General features: G+C 37.3%; 1 protein-coding gene across 7 annotated transcripts in view; it reads right to left on the bottom strand.

Annotated features, from left to right (window-relative positions):
• The window catches only part of SPAG9 (sperm associated antigen 9), a 95,902-nt gene that overhangs the window by 64,605 nt on the left and 14,170 nt on the right, over window positions 1–17,127 (bottom strand). For 4 of the 7 annotated variants that reach the window (XM_067547453.1, XM_067547456.1, XM_067547454.1 and 1 more), the window contains 2 exons: window positions 4,863–4,933; window positions 3,097–3,129 (listed from right to left, as the gene is read on the bottom strand). The exons of 1 other annotated variant lie outside the window; for it this stretch is intronic. In XM_067547453.1, the coding sequence (XP_067403554.1) occupies window positions 3,097–3,129; window positions 4,863–4,933 (104 nt within the window). The remainder of the gene's footprint in view (window positions 1–3,096; window positions 3,130–4,862; window positions 4,934–17,127) is intronic. 2 more of the 7 variants (XM_067547455.1, XM_067547457.1) reach the window with 1 other exon arrangement.

Below are 17,127 nucleotides of genomic sequence, written 5' to 3'. Positions count from 1 at the left end.
ATTTCTTTTATGCTAGCCATCCTCTTTGCACTAGGACTTGCTCAGAATATTTGTTTATCTGATTCAACTTGACAAAGTATATTCCAAATATTAAAGACCAAAACAGTGATAAACTTACATGGCCCAATTATGCTTCATTAAACGAAGCCAATATTCACTGTCAGGGAAAAAAAGATATTCTGTACAATGTCTCTATGTTTTCCAAATAAAATAAATGTTTTCTTCTACTTAAACATCGCTCCACTTATGTCCCAAACCAATTACAATTTTTGAAAAGTTTCTTCAACTCTTTGTTCACACAATTTCTGCCTCCCCAGCTTCCCCCACAAGAGGTAAGGATAAAGCTGTCTTTGTGGCTTGGCTTTTTAACATCACTTTCATACTTATGTAAGGTATCTGATTAGTCTCTAAAACTGTTAAAATTACTTATGCACAGCATGCCACCTCCCACTGCCTTACCAACATGCCTCAATCTTGACCTGGAGGGTTCCCGTACCTATTCTACCCTTGGCCTTTCTGCTGAAACTGCAAATAAGGGCACTAGCACTCACTGGTTTGTGAAAAATGAACAGGTCTGCTAGAAACAATTACTTTCTTAGAATAGCTACTGAACAGTCATCAGATACCGCCTTATTACAAAGAGGAACAATATTTGGACTGATGACCTAGAGATGAAAGAATTTTATCAATTCCATTAAATATCCTGTCCCCCAACCAGTACTATAGAGCTGGATATAGCATTTCAAAGAATTTGACTGTACTTCTCAAATCTGACTTAAAACAGGAAAAAATTAAGAATTTACTTTAAAATACAGTTTCTTTTCTGCTAATTCTTATTTGCATGAACCAAAGATTCAGCTATCCTCTTTCCAGCTACTAAACTAAGATACTCCACTACTCTTTCTACATTTTGGGCACTTTCTCCCTAATTCTTCTATTCCCTACCCCTACTCTTCTGAATGATTTGTTAGCAAAGAGCAAACTACTGGATACATAAGCTATAGATGTCTTTAAAAAGTTAAGTAGCACAGAACAGCCTGTTCTGCTGCTGTATCACTGGTAATTACCCAACAATCTTTGAAAAAGTTTTCACGCTTAAGACTTTCCATAACATTCATTTTTTGAGTGACCGGACCTCCAGTAAGAGAATAAAATGGAACTTCTGAAGATTTTTTCTTTTAGACAGAATGAAAGGTGGCTTCACCCTGTATTTTAACCAGCTAGAAACCACAATCTCAGAGGCCAATATGCAGTACCTGACTGCCCCCTTGATTATATTTTGAAATAAATAGTTTGTTTTTTTTTTCTTTTGGAGTACAGCTGTTAATGTCACAAGACCTTAACAGGTCTAAATGCTGTTGCAAGCTTGAAAGTTTAGATTTCCCATTTACATATAAATGCAGGTGTAGTAATAGATTTGTATGCTCATGGACTCTACACATATTAAGATTCCTTGAGTTCTCCAGCATGCCTCTTTGCTCTGCTCTGGTTCATGCATCACACTCTCAAATCTACTGTACTCTATGTACGACGAACTTAATAGAACTTGAGAGAAATTTAATAGATTGGCAGTATATTTCACTTCGTTGCAGAATTATTTCTGCTGCAGTATATTTTAGTCAGTCTGTAGAAAAAGGCAAAGGCAAGCAGAGGGATGGAACGAGATAAAAATAGGAAAAGGAAATGAGTCAGAATGTCAAAAAGAGGAAAGGATAAGAACACACCAAATGAGGGAAAAATGGAAAAAAAGCTGGGCAAACCTGACACACTAGAAGGTGAGATGAGGCAAGAGAGAAAAAGGTAGGGGAAATCAACAAACAGTAAATAAAGACAGAAGAGTCGCATAGTTTAGACAGCTGTCAGAGCTAATCCTACAAGCTTCAAATGGTCCTTTCATTATTTGGTCAACTGACAGGAAAAAATCAATTGCTATTTCAATAAGCACCAAGGATTATTATTGCAAAGGCAAGAGTGAAGTTGATTAAAGAAAGAAAAGAAAAATATTTCTGTGTACAGCGATGAGAGTAGAAGTTAAGTTCCGGAAGCAAATATTGTAGTGGAAATCACTCAGCTGAATCAGAGGTTTGATTTCATGCAAGACTCTTGAAGGCAACTTCAAAACTATATTAAGCCATCTATAGAGGGGTGTTATCTAAATCTTACACTAAACAAATAGTGAGATTACCAGGGCAGAACTGAAACACTAGGAAAGGTAGTGAAGGAGTTAAAGAAGAAAATGAAGAACATCCAAGGGAGAAAACCTGGTATCACTGTCTTTTCATTCTATCTGGTTTCCCTCAGTTTGAATCCACTCCATCTTGAATCATTAAACAAAAGCAAAAACCCACATATGCATACGACAGTAGCAACATGTGAAGACAGACTCAACCTTGTACTGACATGGCAAAACCATCTATGAGCTGCAATATAAAGCAGCAGGTGAGGTATGAGAACAAGCTCATGTTTTCCAGGATTCCTTAATGGCCCTGTTATGATGTTAGAAAAAAACCTGCAAATTAAGATGAGATTATGAATTAATACCCAGTTATGTCCTCCAGTATTATGTGTATTGCAGTAATGCCTAGAGGTCCCAGCCAAGCCAATTATGCTAGGCAATGTACACACACATGATATGAGAGAGTCCCTGTTCCAAACAGTTTACAGTCTAAATATACATAACAGACAAGGGGTAGAGAGAAACACATACAACACAGAATGAATAATGCGAAGTTTGGTGAATGTCACCTATGATTTTTATAAGGGGCTTTGGGGATGTTGGGTTGTCAGAAAAGTCATTAAAGGGAGAAAGGCAAGGAAAAGAAAGGAACAGAGAGTCTGCAAAGTGACACTTAAGTGACTGGAAAGGAATAGGGTACAGCAATCAGTCAAAAAGCACAGGAATTTTGCCCAGAGTAAAAATGGAGAACAAACTGTGATTTGAAGGGCATCGGACAACAACGAGCTGCATTAAAGCCTTTTCCTTTGTGGTAGAAGACAGTCACCTCAGTGATAACAAAATCAAAACATCTCTCCCCACCCAAAAGAGTGCATTTTAAATTGTAGAAATGTTTCCTAAATTATTTGAATAAACCAAACCTGAAGAGCCTGTTGTCCATTTTGGAAGAAAGTCTATATAGGAAACAAGACATTCCAAACATTCTATTAGTGTTCATTACACGAAGTTAAATTGAGTACATAAATTTGTTGATCACTCTTGTAAATGGAGTATTGGGGAATGGGAAAGAAAGGTTTAAAACTTTACATTAATTTCTATAATGGTAACGTCTGGAGGCCCAGTCAGGATCAAGGCCCATTGTGTAAAGTACTGTACAAATACAGAGACATTGTCTCTTCTCCAGAGTTTACACAATTTAAACAAACATGTAAAAGGGTGTCAAAAAAAAGGGTGGGGGGGATTCAAAGTCTGAAGAATTTTTTAGATATACCACATATATGTTATAGGCAGGGCTGGTTGCACATCCTATTATTAAGCTTGCTTGTCACTTTCCATTACAAAACCCAGTTTACAATTGCTTATAACTTTGCCAAACCAACCATTTGGGATTAATTTTTCTATACCATGGGTCTGCCTCATTCTTAATTTTTAAAGAAAGTTTCAGCCAAAACAGTTCAGGTGCTTCCAAGAATGAAACTAAGCAAAAATGTTGCAATGTTAAAAAAAATCCTGGTAACCTTCACTTTGAGGCTTTGTTTAAAGCACTATAATCATGTAATAGCTCTTCTATAAGAAGCAGTTAAATTTCTCAAAGACCAGTTTCTAGCTTTTATCAAAGGAAGTCTGAAGTGGTCTCAATTGAGAAATGAGAACTACTCTGTCCACTCAGAACTCTAGAATTCAACTATATAGAAAGTCTGAGAAATGCCAAAAAACGAGAATGAAAATTGTTGTGGACAGCAAAAGACGAGCCAAAATTTGAATTTTAACTGGTTTTCATATGAAGTTAATTTCCAGGGATTTGTTCAGAAATTTACAACTCAAATTCACCAGTTGGACAGATATCAAAGTTCCTGTTCTGTTTGGAAGACAACTCTCTTCAGAACCTGAAGAGCAGGCAACGATGTCTATGCAATCTGTTCAGAAGGATAGTGTGGCCTACTTGTGACAATATGAAAGGAGGAATTAAGACTTGTGGGTACTATTCTTGGCTGTACCACTGGCTAAGATCCATTAGGATATGCATTAGGAAGTTGACCCATTGCTGATAGTCATTCAGTAACGGGTCCCTTTCACATGGTTCATAACTGTTCAACTACAAGAACAGACAACGCTAAAAACAATTTTATTAGGTCTCAAGTAGCAGTTAATTGTTAACAGTTGACAGAGAGTGCGGGGAAACTCTTCTGACAATTGTTGTCGCCATCAAGTTGATTGCTTAGGGTAGTCAGATGAACTCTCAAGGAAGGAAGTGGAACCACTGGTATTGTGGAGAATGCAGTCAGAACAACAAGAAATAAGAGGCTTAAGTTACTTTTTCATGTACTTGTTTGCAGTTCATTAAATTTTGCTTTAACAAATTGTTTTTGGGATATGGGAACTGACAAGAGTGTTCATGTTTCAACGAGGCCTGAATATCTGAGAAATGTCTATATAATTTACAGTTTTGTACAAGAAAGTAACTTCAAAAAATATGTACACTGAAATATACATGGCAAATAAAAACTAAATGCCAAATGGAGCCTGGTCACAATGGATGTTGACAACAAAAAAGTCAAGATCCGTAAATTGAATTTTGTTTACACTGCTTAGCAAGCTAGAATGGCTAAAAACTTTCCACTTTGACGTTAATTGCTGTACATAGGAAGCTGAAGTTTGCAATGAATTAAGAGTATTTAGACCCTACCTCTGTATGTCTTGAATGAAGTGCATTGTATTCTTTCTTCAGTTCTGCCTCCCTCTCCTCAAGTCTGCTAACTGGAAAAAAAAAAATGAAGTAAGGTTAACCCAAGGAGACTCAATTCTAGCTACCATGATCTCGTTTACCAGAAGTCTGTTTTCCACAGGCCAAAGCTATCAGTCCAGAGGTCAGGATATTCCAGTCCATGGATATCAAGTAGTCAGAGGCACATAATGGAACTGAGGGAATTCAGCTCTATTATTGTCCTTTTTAAATCCTTCTTTTCCCACTCCCACCAGTGGCATTTTCTACAGCTAAAAAAAGCACGCTCCCTCCCCTACAAGTTGCAAATAGCCATACAGAGATGAAATACATTTTTCACCCATAAATTAATAGACTATTCCAATCATCAGATTTCCACTTCAGGAAAATTGTTTACTATTAGTTCTACTAATTCATTGTTTTTCACACATGCATAAAAAGAGAAAGTAGGAAGCAACAGAAACCATATCACATGCTATACTGTTAATCTCGCATTCAGAGATCACATCTATGGAAAGAGCTGCAAGCTAAATCTATTGGTATTACCAATAGGCGGTCGCATGAGATAATTGGTACTTTCTAGCCTTGGAATCTATAAAACTTCTCTTCTCCTACATAAACAGCAACCAACTCACAGGCCTGAAAATCAAACCTATATTTCTTTACTGAAAAGTTTTAAATGGCTGAAGCAGAGCAAATATTAACCATACAGTTTAGATCACTAACATATAGCACAGTAATAATTTGGCAATAACTTACTATATTCCATATGCCATAACTGAAGTATTTTATGTTTAAGAGTTCACCCTTGCACTCATTGTTTGTTAAAGTAATGATTAAAACTAATCTTTCCATTTTCTTTGAATGCTTACATTTGAAGACAAATAGGTACTAAAATTAATCAAATTCATTGAAACAGGCAACTTAGAAAAATTTTAGTATTCAGTGCAGTATTAATTAAGTTTTAAGTTAGTAGGGCTTGTATTCACATACAGCACTAGAGCAGTACAGCTGCACCACTGTAGCAAAGACTCTACGGCATCTTCTATCATCGGCATAGTTAATCCACCTCCCCAAGAGATGGTAACTATGCCGATGAAGAGCTTCTTCCATTGACATAACACTGTCCGCACAGGGAGTTAAGTCGGTATAACTACGTCGTTCAGGGGTGTGGATTTTTCACATGCTTATTTTAAATATTTCTTCAGTCTCTTTCCATCTGACCAAGGCATCGTTAACTTAGATTGCAAATTTATATGCTGCAGTTTGGCTATACCGGAAGCTAATAGTCCAGACAATCTGAGAGACTAGGCAAAAGTTGGCTTTTCAAACAAAATCTATTGTTTCGCTGGACACTTACCCAAAGCTTCCATGCACTTCGCTTCGCTCCCTGAGTGTTCAGGATGGATATTGCCTCTGACTGACAAATTAGATTCTGCTCATCTGCTTTACTACAGTGCATCGATAATTGCTTTAGAAACACACAGATAAACATTTTGCATCCTATATCAAGTCTTTCGTTAATGTTTATGTATTTATTGCTATATTTACATTGTAAGGATATAGCCTTAATTACAGTAGAACCTCAGATTTATGAATACCTCAGGAACACAGGTTGTTTGTAACTCTGAACAAAACATTATGGTTGTTCTTTCAAAAGTTTTAAAACTGGACACTGACTTATTACTGCTTTGAAACTTACTATGCAGAAGAAAAATGCTGCTTTCCCTTTATTTTTTTGTAATTTACATTTAACACAATATTTGCTTTTTTTTGTCTGTCCTGTTGCCTGATTGCATGCCTCTGGGTCCAAATGAGGTGTGTAGCTGACCAGTCAGTTCATAACCCTGGCGTTCATAACTCTGAGGTTCTACTGTGTTGCTAAGTTTGCCTTAGAGTTCTTGTTCAGCATGGCATTATGTGCATGAGATATTTTACTGTATTGTAGGATTGTTTCATAGGGGTATATGTATCTGATACTTTTGAGCAGTTTGATATTTATAGCTAGAGTGCAAAAGGTCTTGTCAAGTACCTTAATGTTCTTAGAAGAGCAAGATGAGATTAAAGAGTAATGTTGATTTAAGTACATAGAAAATTACAGGTTATGATTACATCTTTTGAATCTAGCTTAAATGTTCAGATTGAATAGTATCTATATAAAGTACCTTTATAAAGTACATCCTATGCACAAATGTAGAAAATGTTAGGCACTAAGAAATGGTGCATTGAGAAACATTGATGACAGAAGCTAGCTGGCAATAGTAGAAATGTACAAATTGCAGAGAAAATGCTGGCATTAGTCTTGAGATATTGTGGTGTTTTGGCACTGTGTCTATAGCTGCAGACAGACTGGCAACTATATTATAAATCTTCTTGAGGAGTTTAAGCAGGGCAAGTGGAAGAAGAGAACCTTAACTAGAGAATATGGAGCATTTGCCTAAACCAAAGGAATACATAAGTGTAATACTCTCACACATTCTACAAGCAGAAAGTTAGAGTTAACAGATTTTAAATGGCAGAAAAAAGGCTTTACAGTGAACAAAAGGGGAAAAACAAGTTTTCTAGGTAATGTCTTCAATTAACTAATCACAAAATAGAGTAAAGTAGACATCAAAATAAACGGATGTGTTGTGACTAACAGCTTGTATTGAAATGACATGAATGAACACTGCAGAAGGCCATGACTGACCATTTTTGTTGAAAAAAATTACCAAGAACCTTACTAACACAGTATTAGAATTTCATTTGTTGTTGTTGTAGTATGACAGTTAGTGTGAGAATGCCAATTACAATTGAGTTAGGAGCTGAAAGTGTTAAAACCACAGGTAACCTTGGCTTTATCTACTGAGAACTGCAGAAGATCCCGTGCTGGTACTTTGTTTCCTTTCAGAATGGGACAGAAAACCTACTTGTTTTGCTACTAGCCTATTTCTAAGCTGAGGAGAGTAGCGGGTCATGGATCAGTTTGGTGTATCTTTGATATTTATGACATATCAATAGTATGCAGATTTAAACTATTCCTTTTTTAAAATAATTTGCCCTTTGACTTTGAAAGGTAGCCATAAGGTTTTTAAATTAAAAAACAAACCAACAAACATTTTAATTGTGTGAGTTAATTCTAACATGTGCCTGGCTGTTCAGAATTCAACTTACACTAAAAATGTAGTGTAAAGAAAGTATTGAGTTAAACTATTTGGAAGAGAAATGTGGTATAGGGATACTGGAGATAATGTTTATTAGGCTTGCCTTAGTTTCTTCTGTCACTAATACAAAGAACTTATTTGTCAAATCATCAGCTTTAGGACTTGAGAAAAAGCTCTTTTGGTCATTCCCTTTCGTCCTCAAAAGCCAATAACATTTTTCACATGCTCAAAAATTGCCTCAGTTCAAGCAAGCAGCTTGAAAAATCAGGAAGTGCAAGTAGCATCGCTAGTTGGTTTCAAGTTTTGGGAGACTTATTTTCTTCCTTAGAAGCAGTTTCCAAGTACACTGAAATAGCATCAGGACCTAGATCAGTGGTTCCCAACCTTTCTGGCTCAAGGGCCATAATATAATTTACACTACGCTGAAGGGCCACCAGTCTCTGCCAGCAGTCCCCCTCTCCTGCCCGCAGCCAGACAGAAGTAGTCTAGGGAGGAGGTTCTCCCGTCCCCCTGGTTGCAGCAGGGAAACTGCACGCATCCTGTAGCCCTGTGCGCTCCACCTGGGCCCCTAGGCAATGGCTCCCTTCTGCAGCCAGGGGGATAGGAGATCAACATTCCCCTCCTTCTGGTTCCAGCAGGGACCCCCAGCACCTAGGGACTCAGGCAGAGCGCTTTGCTGTGCTCCCTGCTACAGCCCGGGGGAGTGGAGCACTGAGTTCCCGTCCCCTTGGCTACACCAAGCAGCCTGCACCGGTCTTTTAGCCCTGAGGCAATACGCTCCGCCTGGATCCTTAGGCAGCAGCTCCCTTCTGCAGCCAGTGGGAGGGGAGCGGCGGGCCACTTTGAAAGCCCCTGCAGGCCACTTTTGGCCCCCGGACCACAGGTTGGGAAGCAGTGACCCAGAAAATGCTAAGTATTAACTAAAGATGTTTTGGATTTGAAATTTTGCTTCTCAGTGCTGGTGAGTAGAAGTTTATATTCATTCCAGTCAGAGCTGGAGATTAGCACAGAAAAACACACCAATACAAGTTTAAGTCCTCTGACTTATCAATATGTCTAAATCAATAATGGTTCAAAATGATCTTCCAGATCTCCTCTCCACCCCTCCCCCCCACACAACATTTAAATGAAAATTAACTGTAAAGTATAGTCTGAGAGACTAATTCCTAACACTTTATTTTGCTCACAACAGGCTACTGCCTATCTAAACTAAATCAGCAGTAAACTCTGCTTTATACAATTTACTGTAGTTACTAGTTTAAGCTCACTTTGATGGTGTCCTCGCTCTACCCAAATTGGTCTACTTGTCTCCTTCGCTGGGCCTAGTCAGACAAGAATGGCAGCTCCATAATTAAAGCTATGGGTGACAGAAATTCACTAGATACAGGCATTAAGACCCAGGGTGCACACCCAGAAAGATTTCTGATCTTTATTTCATAACCATTCTAGTTGTGGTGGGAGCATTTTATGACAGGAAGGTCTTGCAATGTGACTGAAATAGATAATTCTGGATTAGTCTAACCTTCTTTGAAGTTCCTTCCTCAGCAATATGCCTTCAAGTAAATGTCTTGTCTCTTGCTCTCATACATTTCATCCTGGGCTTTTTTGGCCTAGCTGGCAACAGCCTAATACACAACTTGGTGGCATTTTCTGTCTTTCTGTCTGTGATGTAATAACTTTTGAATGTCAGATCTGATCAATTACAGAATTTCAGGGAATGTTCTAGGCATCAATGGCCAAAATCCTATTGATTTTGGGGAAAAACTGAAAACCAGATGGGGAAAAATGAGGGACATACGAAGCCTCTGCCAGCTTTTCAACATATTCTCAAGCACCTCTGTAATTGTCCATAGATCAAAACAATTGCATAACATTCCAGCAGAATACTCCTGTTTCATTTCGGTCTATCCTCCCAAGACAGTTTAACATGTTGACATCCTGAATGACTTATCTTCTAGACAGAAAGAATAATGGCAGGGAGAGGAGAGATGGGGGACAAATGAGGATGTGCACACAGACTCTGGCAGGAGGGATAATAGGAGCACATGGCTACTGCAATGGGGAGAAAATAGGCAAATCCTGGAATGGGGAAAGGAGACTGTCCATCTTTAGCAAACACTGCAACACCTGCCTCTTTAAAAAAAGCCTTTTCATTATAGCAAGAATGACACTCAACACCGCCAATTCCTTCTACTCATACATGACCCACATCCCCAAACTGACAACCTTGAAAAAGAAGTCAACGAACCAAAACAAAACCCAAATAACCCTCCAATCCCAGGGTATTTTAGTTAAAGGGAGAACCGTACACTTCATGAAGTCCATTAGGGACTTCACTATTGCTATCAAATTTTACATGGAAGATGCTCAGATACAACAGTGATAAGCAGCAGTATAAAACTATGATGATTCTGAGTAAGGGTATCAGCATCTGGTCCAAAAAGAAACATGAAAGCTTAGAAATTCATATAAGCTTACAAATGGGTCTCCTAAGAGAAATAGGACATTATGACAGCAATTGGGGCTAGATGGCAGCACACAAAGCCCTGTTAGACTGGCAAGAATACCACCAGCGCAACAAATTTAAGTCTGATGACTTCCTTCTTTTCACTTTGCTCAGCTTGCAGATGGAGCAGAGTAGAAGCCTGAAACTGCCTAGATAACATCCATTTTAGTCTACTCTACTCCACATCCAGTGCAAGTGGAGCAAAGCGATGTGTGGGTGGAGGCTAACTGAGAAAGGGCTCGAAACAAGTGGAGAAATTTGAGATTACATTAAAGAAATTATTGTAGAGGAATTGAGGAAGTGAAGAATTATCTCAGAGACCTATCTGATGCAGAAAAATGTTTAAAAGATACTACCACAAGGATGGTGGGGTCCAGGAAGCGTACAGAAGACTTCAAGCAGAGATTAAAAACAACTTGTTTTGGTTCTTTCATTGAAATAAATTCTTAAATTGCAGAAGAAAAATCCATTCTCAATTTTCCTACTAGCTAAAGTCAAATATAACTATTCAAATGAATGGAAAGGTAAAATAGTTATCTTTATCTATAATTACATTCAAGTGTATATTAAAAAGGTAATTTGGCAAGATCATTATCTGCTGCCAGTTAGGAAAACCAGGAGCGCCAAGTGTTGGGCAACTTTAGTCAGATTTAATCTATACTAAACTTGGTGTCAGATACCAAGAGCATCTAACCACAACGAAACAGTCCCTTACTTCAATGACTTCTATTGTCTAATATTCAGTAGAAATTTAAATCTAGTTTGGTGATATGCAGGAACTGTGAATCTCAATTTCAGAAAAAATTAGGATTAGTGAAGTTAATTGAATGCCATCCCAATTCATTATAGCGCAATGTATCATACAGCACATTACAAGTTCAGTATTGATTTTGCAATACTTTAACTTATGCTCAAAGCCCATCTGCAATCTGATATTCAGCACACAGTGAAAGAGCATCCAAAGACCTGAAATACCAGTATTCCATATGAAAACCTAAGCCTCCTTAATTTAATTTATCAAATTCCTCTCAAATTGAACCAAATCAAACCTCAAAACAGGAAATTAAGTATTAAGGGACACTCAGGTGAAGCATTTGGAACTTCCACCTTCGTCCTGAGAACAAGTATGAAGGATTAGACAATAAAAGCTGTCTGCCCTGCCTGATCAAGAATCAGAGCTTACCTCCCAAGTTTGATGGCTTTTGCCAAGTTTGGAACACCCTCCATCTGTTTGTTGTCCTCTGCCTCAAACTGCTGATTAGCCTAAGGGGGAGAAAGAGAAACAAACCTGCTAGAAAGCCAAATCCGACTGATCAGATGCCTTCTCAAGAGGAATTATCAGTTCTTGCTGTGTAGACAGGGCAAAAAGATCCCATTTATTAGTGGGCCTCACTTGCATGACACTTAAGCCCATTCTGAAGGTTCTCCTTGGACAATATTCCTTCAATGATTCCCTAACAGCATGTCTCAGATCAACATTAAAAGATACAGAACACCTGTTCTTTAGTCACTATTTGACAGGCTGACCACCCCAACCTTGGTGGGGAAAAACTAAATAGATCCAACACAAGTGTTTAACTACAAAGCAGTAAGAGAGCTAGACAGAATCTGGGGGTATAATATACCGTTTAAAACAAGTGGTAAGCTCAATTCCTTGACAAGATTTAGACACCTTCAAATAGCTCACATTTAATGCTTGCTCTACACTGTAGTTACTGTTTTTAAATTGAAATATGCTGGTTTAGACATCCAAGATTACAGAAATACTTGATCCAGAGTAAATAGCAATGTACATAAACTCATTTTCTTGCTTAGAGAATTCCATAAAATCAACTGACATCCATTACCTTTGGACTTTAATGTTTCCATTACTATAGCTTTAAGTCCCACTAAGTTCCCAATTTGATCCAGTAGAAACTATAATTGAAAATCCTTAAACTTGACAAACAGTGACATTTTTAAATTAAACTGTCTAAAAATCCATGTTATTGTCATTTAATATTTATATAAAACAGTAGCACTCAAGAACTGGAGTCCCACTGAGGTAGGCTCTGTACATATACACACAGTTTCTGCCCAGAACAGCTTGCAGTCTACCACACTGTTTAGCCAACCTACCTCCAAAAGTAATGAACATCCTGATAGTGACTACAAGGTGAGAAAAGGACAAGGTAATGGGCAGAAGAAGGGATATAACAAATGAAAAAAAACCAATGAAAAACAAAAGCATGATACAATATTTTGCTGTTTCTAAAAGAGGTCAATATCAGAACAGTGAAGCTACACCTACAGCAGATTAACTTCATGAAAGAAACTAGGTAAGCACCTAGCATAAGCCAGAATGTAAAGTCCACAAAGACATTTAAAATCTTACGTGCCCGTTGCTGTAAATAACACAGCAACAGAGATCAAAGTTTATTTGATCAGCAAAAATTAGAAGGCACTCTAAAATTTAACAAACTAGAGATTCTCAACAAATCTGTGCCCTGAGCAATAGCTAAATTTTGTATTGTTAACTTTCTCCTGAGAAAAATATTAGTGCTTATATCTGTCAAGTAATGTTTATGACTAATACTGGTTAACTTTAAATCTCTTTCCCTACCCTTAGTCAGTTTCATTAATAGGCTTCACATGAGCAGAGTTTAAAGCAGACTGATCCATTATGTTGTTCTGATTTTCTACTGCATATGAATCTTCAGTTCTGTAATGTGACTGACTCCTATGTACTGAGGTCTCTAACTACTCTGCTCCATCTAGTGGACAATCGATTTCCACATAATACAGAGGAAGAATCAATGCCACTGACTGGAGTAAGTCAACAACTAACTACATTAAAGAGGCTAGCCTGCTGCCTCTCAAGAGGTATCGAAACAAAAATGAGGTTTTTCTAGAAAACATTTTAAGTTGAAAAAGTTATTCTACAATACAGTGTGAGCTGGATCCTCATCCTTTTCTCGTGCTATTTAAAGACGTTTTTAATACACATTGACTGCATTGCTCAAGTTCATGTCAGTAATGTACAGATTGCATAAATTGCAAAACTAGACCTCAGATGGTCAAAGTTAGTAGGTGGCTTTCCTTCATTTCTTAGAGACAGTGATGGTCTATCTACAAAGCCATTCCAACTAGACCCACCAGTATCAGGCTTGGCAACAGTTTAGGAGCTGAGTGGTACTACCTAGCTCATTGTACTACAGTGTTGGTTCTTCCAGGGCAAGTTACATTGTCAGGATAATGGATGTGACAGGCAGGGAAAAAAATGCCCTGTAACTGCCCATGACCCAATATACTGCAAGAAAGACTTCAGCTTCTATCGCTGAAATTCTGGACCGAAACTCAGTTAAACCTTTTTTAAAAGTTAGTGCTTAACAAGGATGTTCTGAAGATCCAAGTGTTTTGAAGTTATTTTGTTGCACAATAGAGTTCATTCAATTTTCTACATAACTATGTAATCGGATATTTGCTTCATGAGGTTAGTGTTCTAAAGCAACAGCACTTCGGGTTTATGAATACATGCATTCTCATAGAAAATGTGTACCCCCAAAAATCTAGTATCTTAAATTCACAGTAAGTGTTATCTGTAGAAAGCCCTGCAGTACAAAAAGCAGGAGATTTTAATACTCTATATACTGTACACAGTCCTATTAATTTAACTTTTATCAGCAATTAGGGGACCTTGTTATTGCCTAACATTCCAGTATTTAGTCATTTATTGGCAATCAATGCAGCTTTAGTGTAAACATTAAATTAGAACTTAAATATGAAAACTGATTTATTGAAGGTAATGTTATTGACAAAGGCTGATGCTCACAAATGCATTTAAGTTAAACTTTACTTCTCCTTTTTAATATTTTTGGTCCCATCTTTGACCTTTTGGTTTTAGTGATTTTTTTTTTAAAAGTATCCTGAATAATTAGGTAGCTCTGAAAATATCACTTAAGCAAGTATGATTTGTGGTTTTTCTAAGAGTAAGACTCTAAGATCAGGCCTAGATCTTATGGACAAGAGTTAAACTGCAGAGGTGTAGTTAAAATAATGGATAAAGTGAATAATTAATTCTACACAATTTGCTTCTAGTATGATAGAAGCACACTAAACAGTTAGGTGACATGTAATGTAGATGAGACTGAGTCTACCATCTTAAAATAGTAATATAGTATACCCTTAGTAAGATGTCTAGGGAAGCTCAACTGCCAAAGGAAACACAACATAATTTGGGCCTTGCAGAGGATTTCAGAGACCGGACAAGTTCTCTCTTCAGTAGACATATTTATTAGGCCCAGATTTACATTCAGTTCCACAGGAACAGTCCCATAATAGGAAAGAGGTTTCAGAAACAAGAAAAAATAATTAAGGAGGCTTTCTGAATTATGTATTCCAAACCACAAAGTACAAAGAAAAGGCAGGACATTTGTAAGAACCCAATTTATTTTCAGTGTATTAATGGTCTTACCTAACTCAAAAAAAGAGTATGCAGCCAAACATTACTAAAGAGGGGGATTATGTTATTTCTACATTGTGCAATACTTCTATCCCAAAGCTCAAGTTTACACTGGGGATGTGCAAGAAAGTAAAGTTTAGCAAATAAGAGACACTTAATCTCACAGAAAGTCACAATGTTGTCTTGAAAGTGTTATCTCATCAGTCAGAAAAGCAGAAGCCTCTACTCATTTCACATGAAGCAATATCACATCCAAGAAAACTGATATATAATCAAAAGTGTGAAGGCAATTCCAAGCTAACACACTTAGCTTCAAGTTGACATCTTAATGACAAGAATCTTCCCAAATACTGCAAGGCCTAGTAACAATTATGGTGCACTTTTATCTATATATAACCTTCCTAAATAAATCAGAAATACAGTAGGCAATGGCTAAATGGCTTCTTGAATTATACACCAGTGCTCACATTCTAACACACATGAATCCCTCAAAAATTAGCAAATGAAGCCTTGGGCAAAGTTTTGTGAAGAACTGGTGACTTGCATATAAGAGCATGTGAATATGGAGCAGCTGAGTTGAGATACGAGCAATAAGTGCCAAGCATCAGAATTTTTAACAATTGAGAACTTGCTAACACAGGCTTCTCTGTTCCTTTTATATTGGAAGTATCAAAAGAGTTTTAGGTTACCGCCACCTTCATCAGTTCTGAAAATTAACAATGATGAAGAGGCCTAAACCATAAGATATTCTTTCCCAGTGAACAATCACTCGTTTTTTTAATTCTTTTGTTTGGAAAATTTGTTTGTAGCAAATTTCAGCAAACAATCATTTCTGAGAATGAGGCTAGGGGAAATACATTTTGCTAGTATTAAGTTCTTACAATCATTTTGTTAAGAAATACTAGCACTATTATGCTTTGGAGCAGGGATCAGAAATTCAGAAAGGTGCCTTTTGCTGTCCATGTGAAAAATCCACACACATTTCAACAAGTTAAAAGCCTCTGAAAACAGTTATATACTCATGAGCCGTACATATTTGCTAGAGGCTAGATGTAAAAAATCTCAGAAGATCCCATCTGCACTGTACTGTTATTTCTCTGCAGCCACAAGCTACTGTAGCTCCAGAACTGAGAGCAGCAAGACTGTCTCCACCACTCCCAATGCTCCCCGTTGATGCCCAGAAAGTAGAGAAAAGTAGGAATACATAGCAGTGAAAAGCAGAGGGATGGAAAGGCTAGAGGGAACAGGAGCAGGTTTGAAAAGGTTTGCTATTCAAGTTTCCAATCCTTGATTTCTATGTTTCTTATGACTGCTGTTCAAAAAGTAAAGTGCAATTTTCTCTTAAAAAACAGCTCTTACCAGTACTAAATTCAGCTTCTGGGACAAGCCTTTTTGCAAGCAATTAACATGAATTAACTTACAAATATAAACTAGCAAACTAACAACAATTGTTTTAGGAGCAACTATTCTGATTATCAGAAATGGCACTGAAAGAGTGCCAAGCCTGCACTGCCTCCAATAGCCTCAATGTGCCTACTGCATTAGAGATGCCAAATCCCAACGAACATCAGAAGTCTTTACATTAAAGATAGTAAACAAACTCTAAATCAACTAATTATAGCAGATACTAGGAAGTATAAATATGTTGCATTCTATGATGTTATGTACTGTCACTATGTGACAAATGCAACTTGATTTAAAGAGACATTCCCACAGTAAATGTAAGCAAGTCCATTTTTTTAAAAATTAATGTTTGAGGGATTTTTAAAAATCCAGGTAACTCAGACTGAAATTAAATATTCACGGTTCAATTCTTCAACTTCTGTATGTTATTTTAAGGTTCAAAAACTGAAACACACATTAACAATATTAGTTTGGCAGATCACTTCTAAATGCATGCACTGAATTTCTACCAACCCGCATTTCTTGCCTTAAAGGTGAAAAACATGGAGCACTTGACTTGGACAACAAAAACTGAATCAGCGATTTAAGGAAAGCGAAAGTAGAATTAAATTTAAACCACCATTCCTGAGTATGCCAGGAATAATGTGCCCTCTCCTATTCAATATCAGAAGTGCTGAGCGACAAACAGGGAAAATGTCTTATTATTTCTTATGAGTGTTATGTCACTCAGTTTCC

The sequence above is a fragment of the Emydura macquarii genome, unplaced genomic scaffold (genome assembly GCF_026122565.2).
Source record: "Emydura macquarii macquarii isolate MOO-44397 ecotype Brisbane River unplaced genomic scaffold, CSIRO-AGI_Emac_v2 contig_1230, whole genome shotgun sequence".
NCBI classification, from domain to species: Eukaryota; Metazoa; Chordata; order Testudines; family Chelidae; genus Emydura; species Emydura macquarii.
Note: the sequence above shows the minus strand (reverse complement) of the source record. Positions and strands in the feature narration are given on the sequence as shown.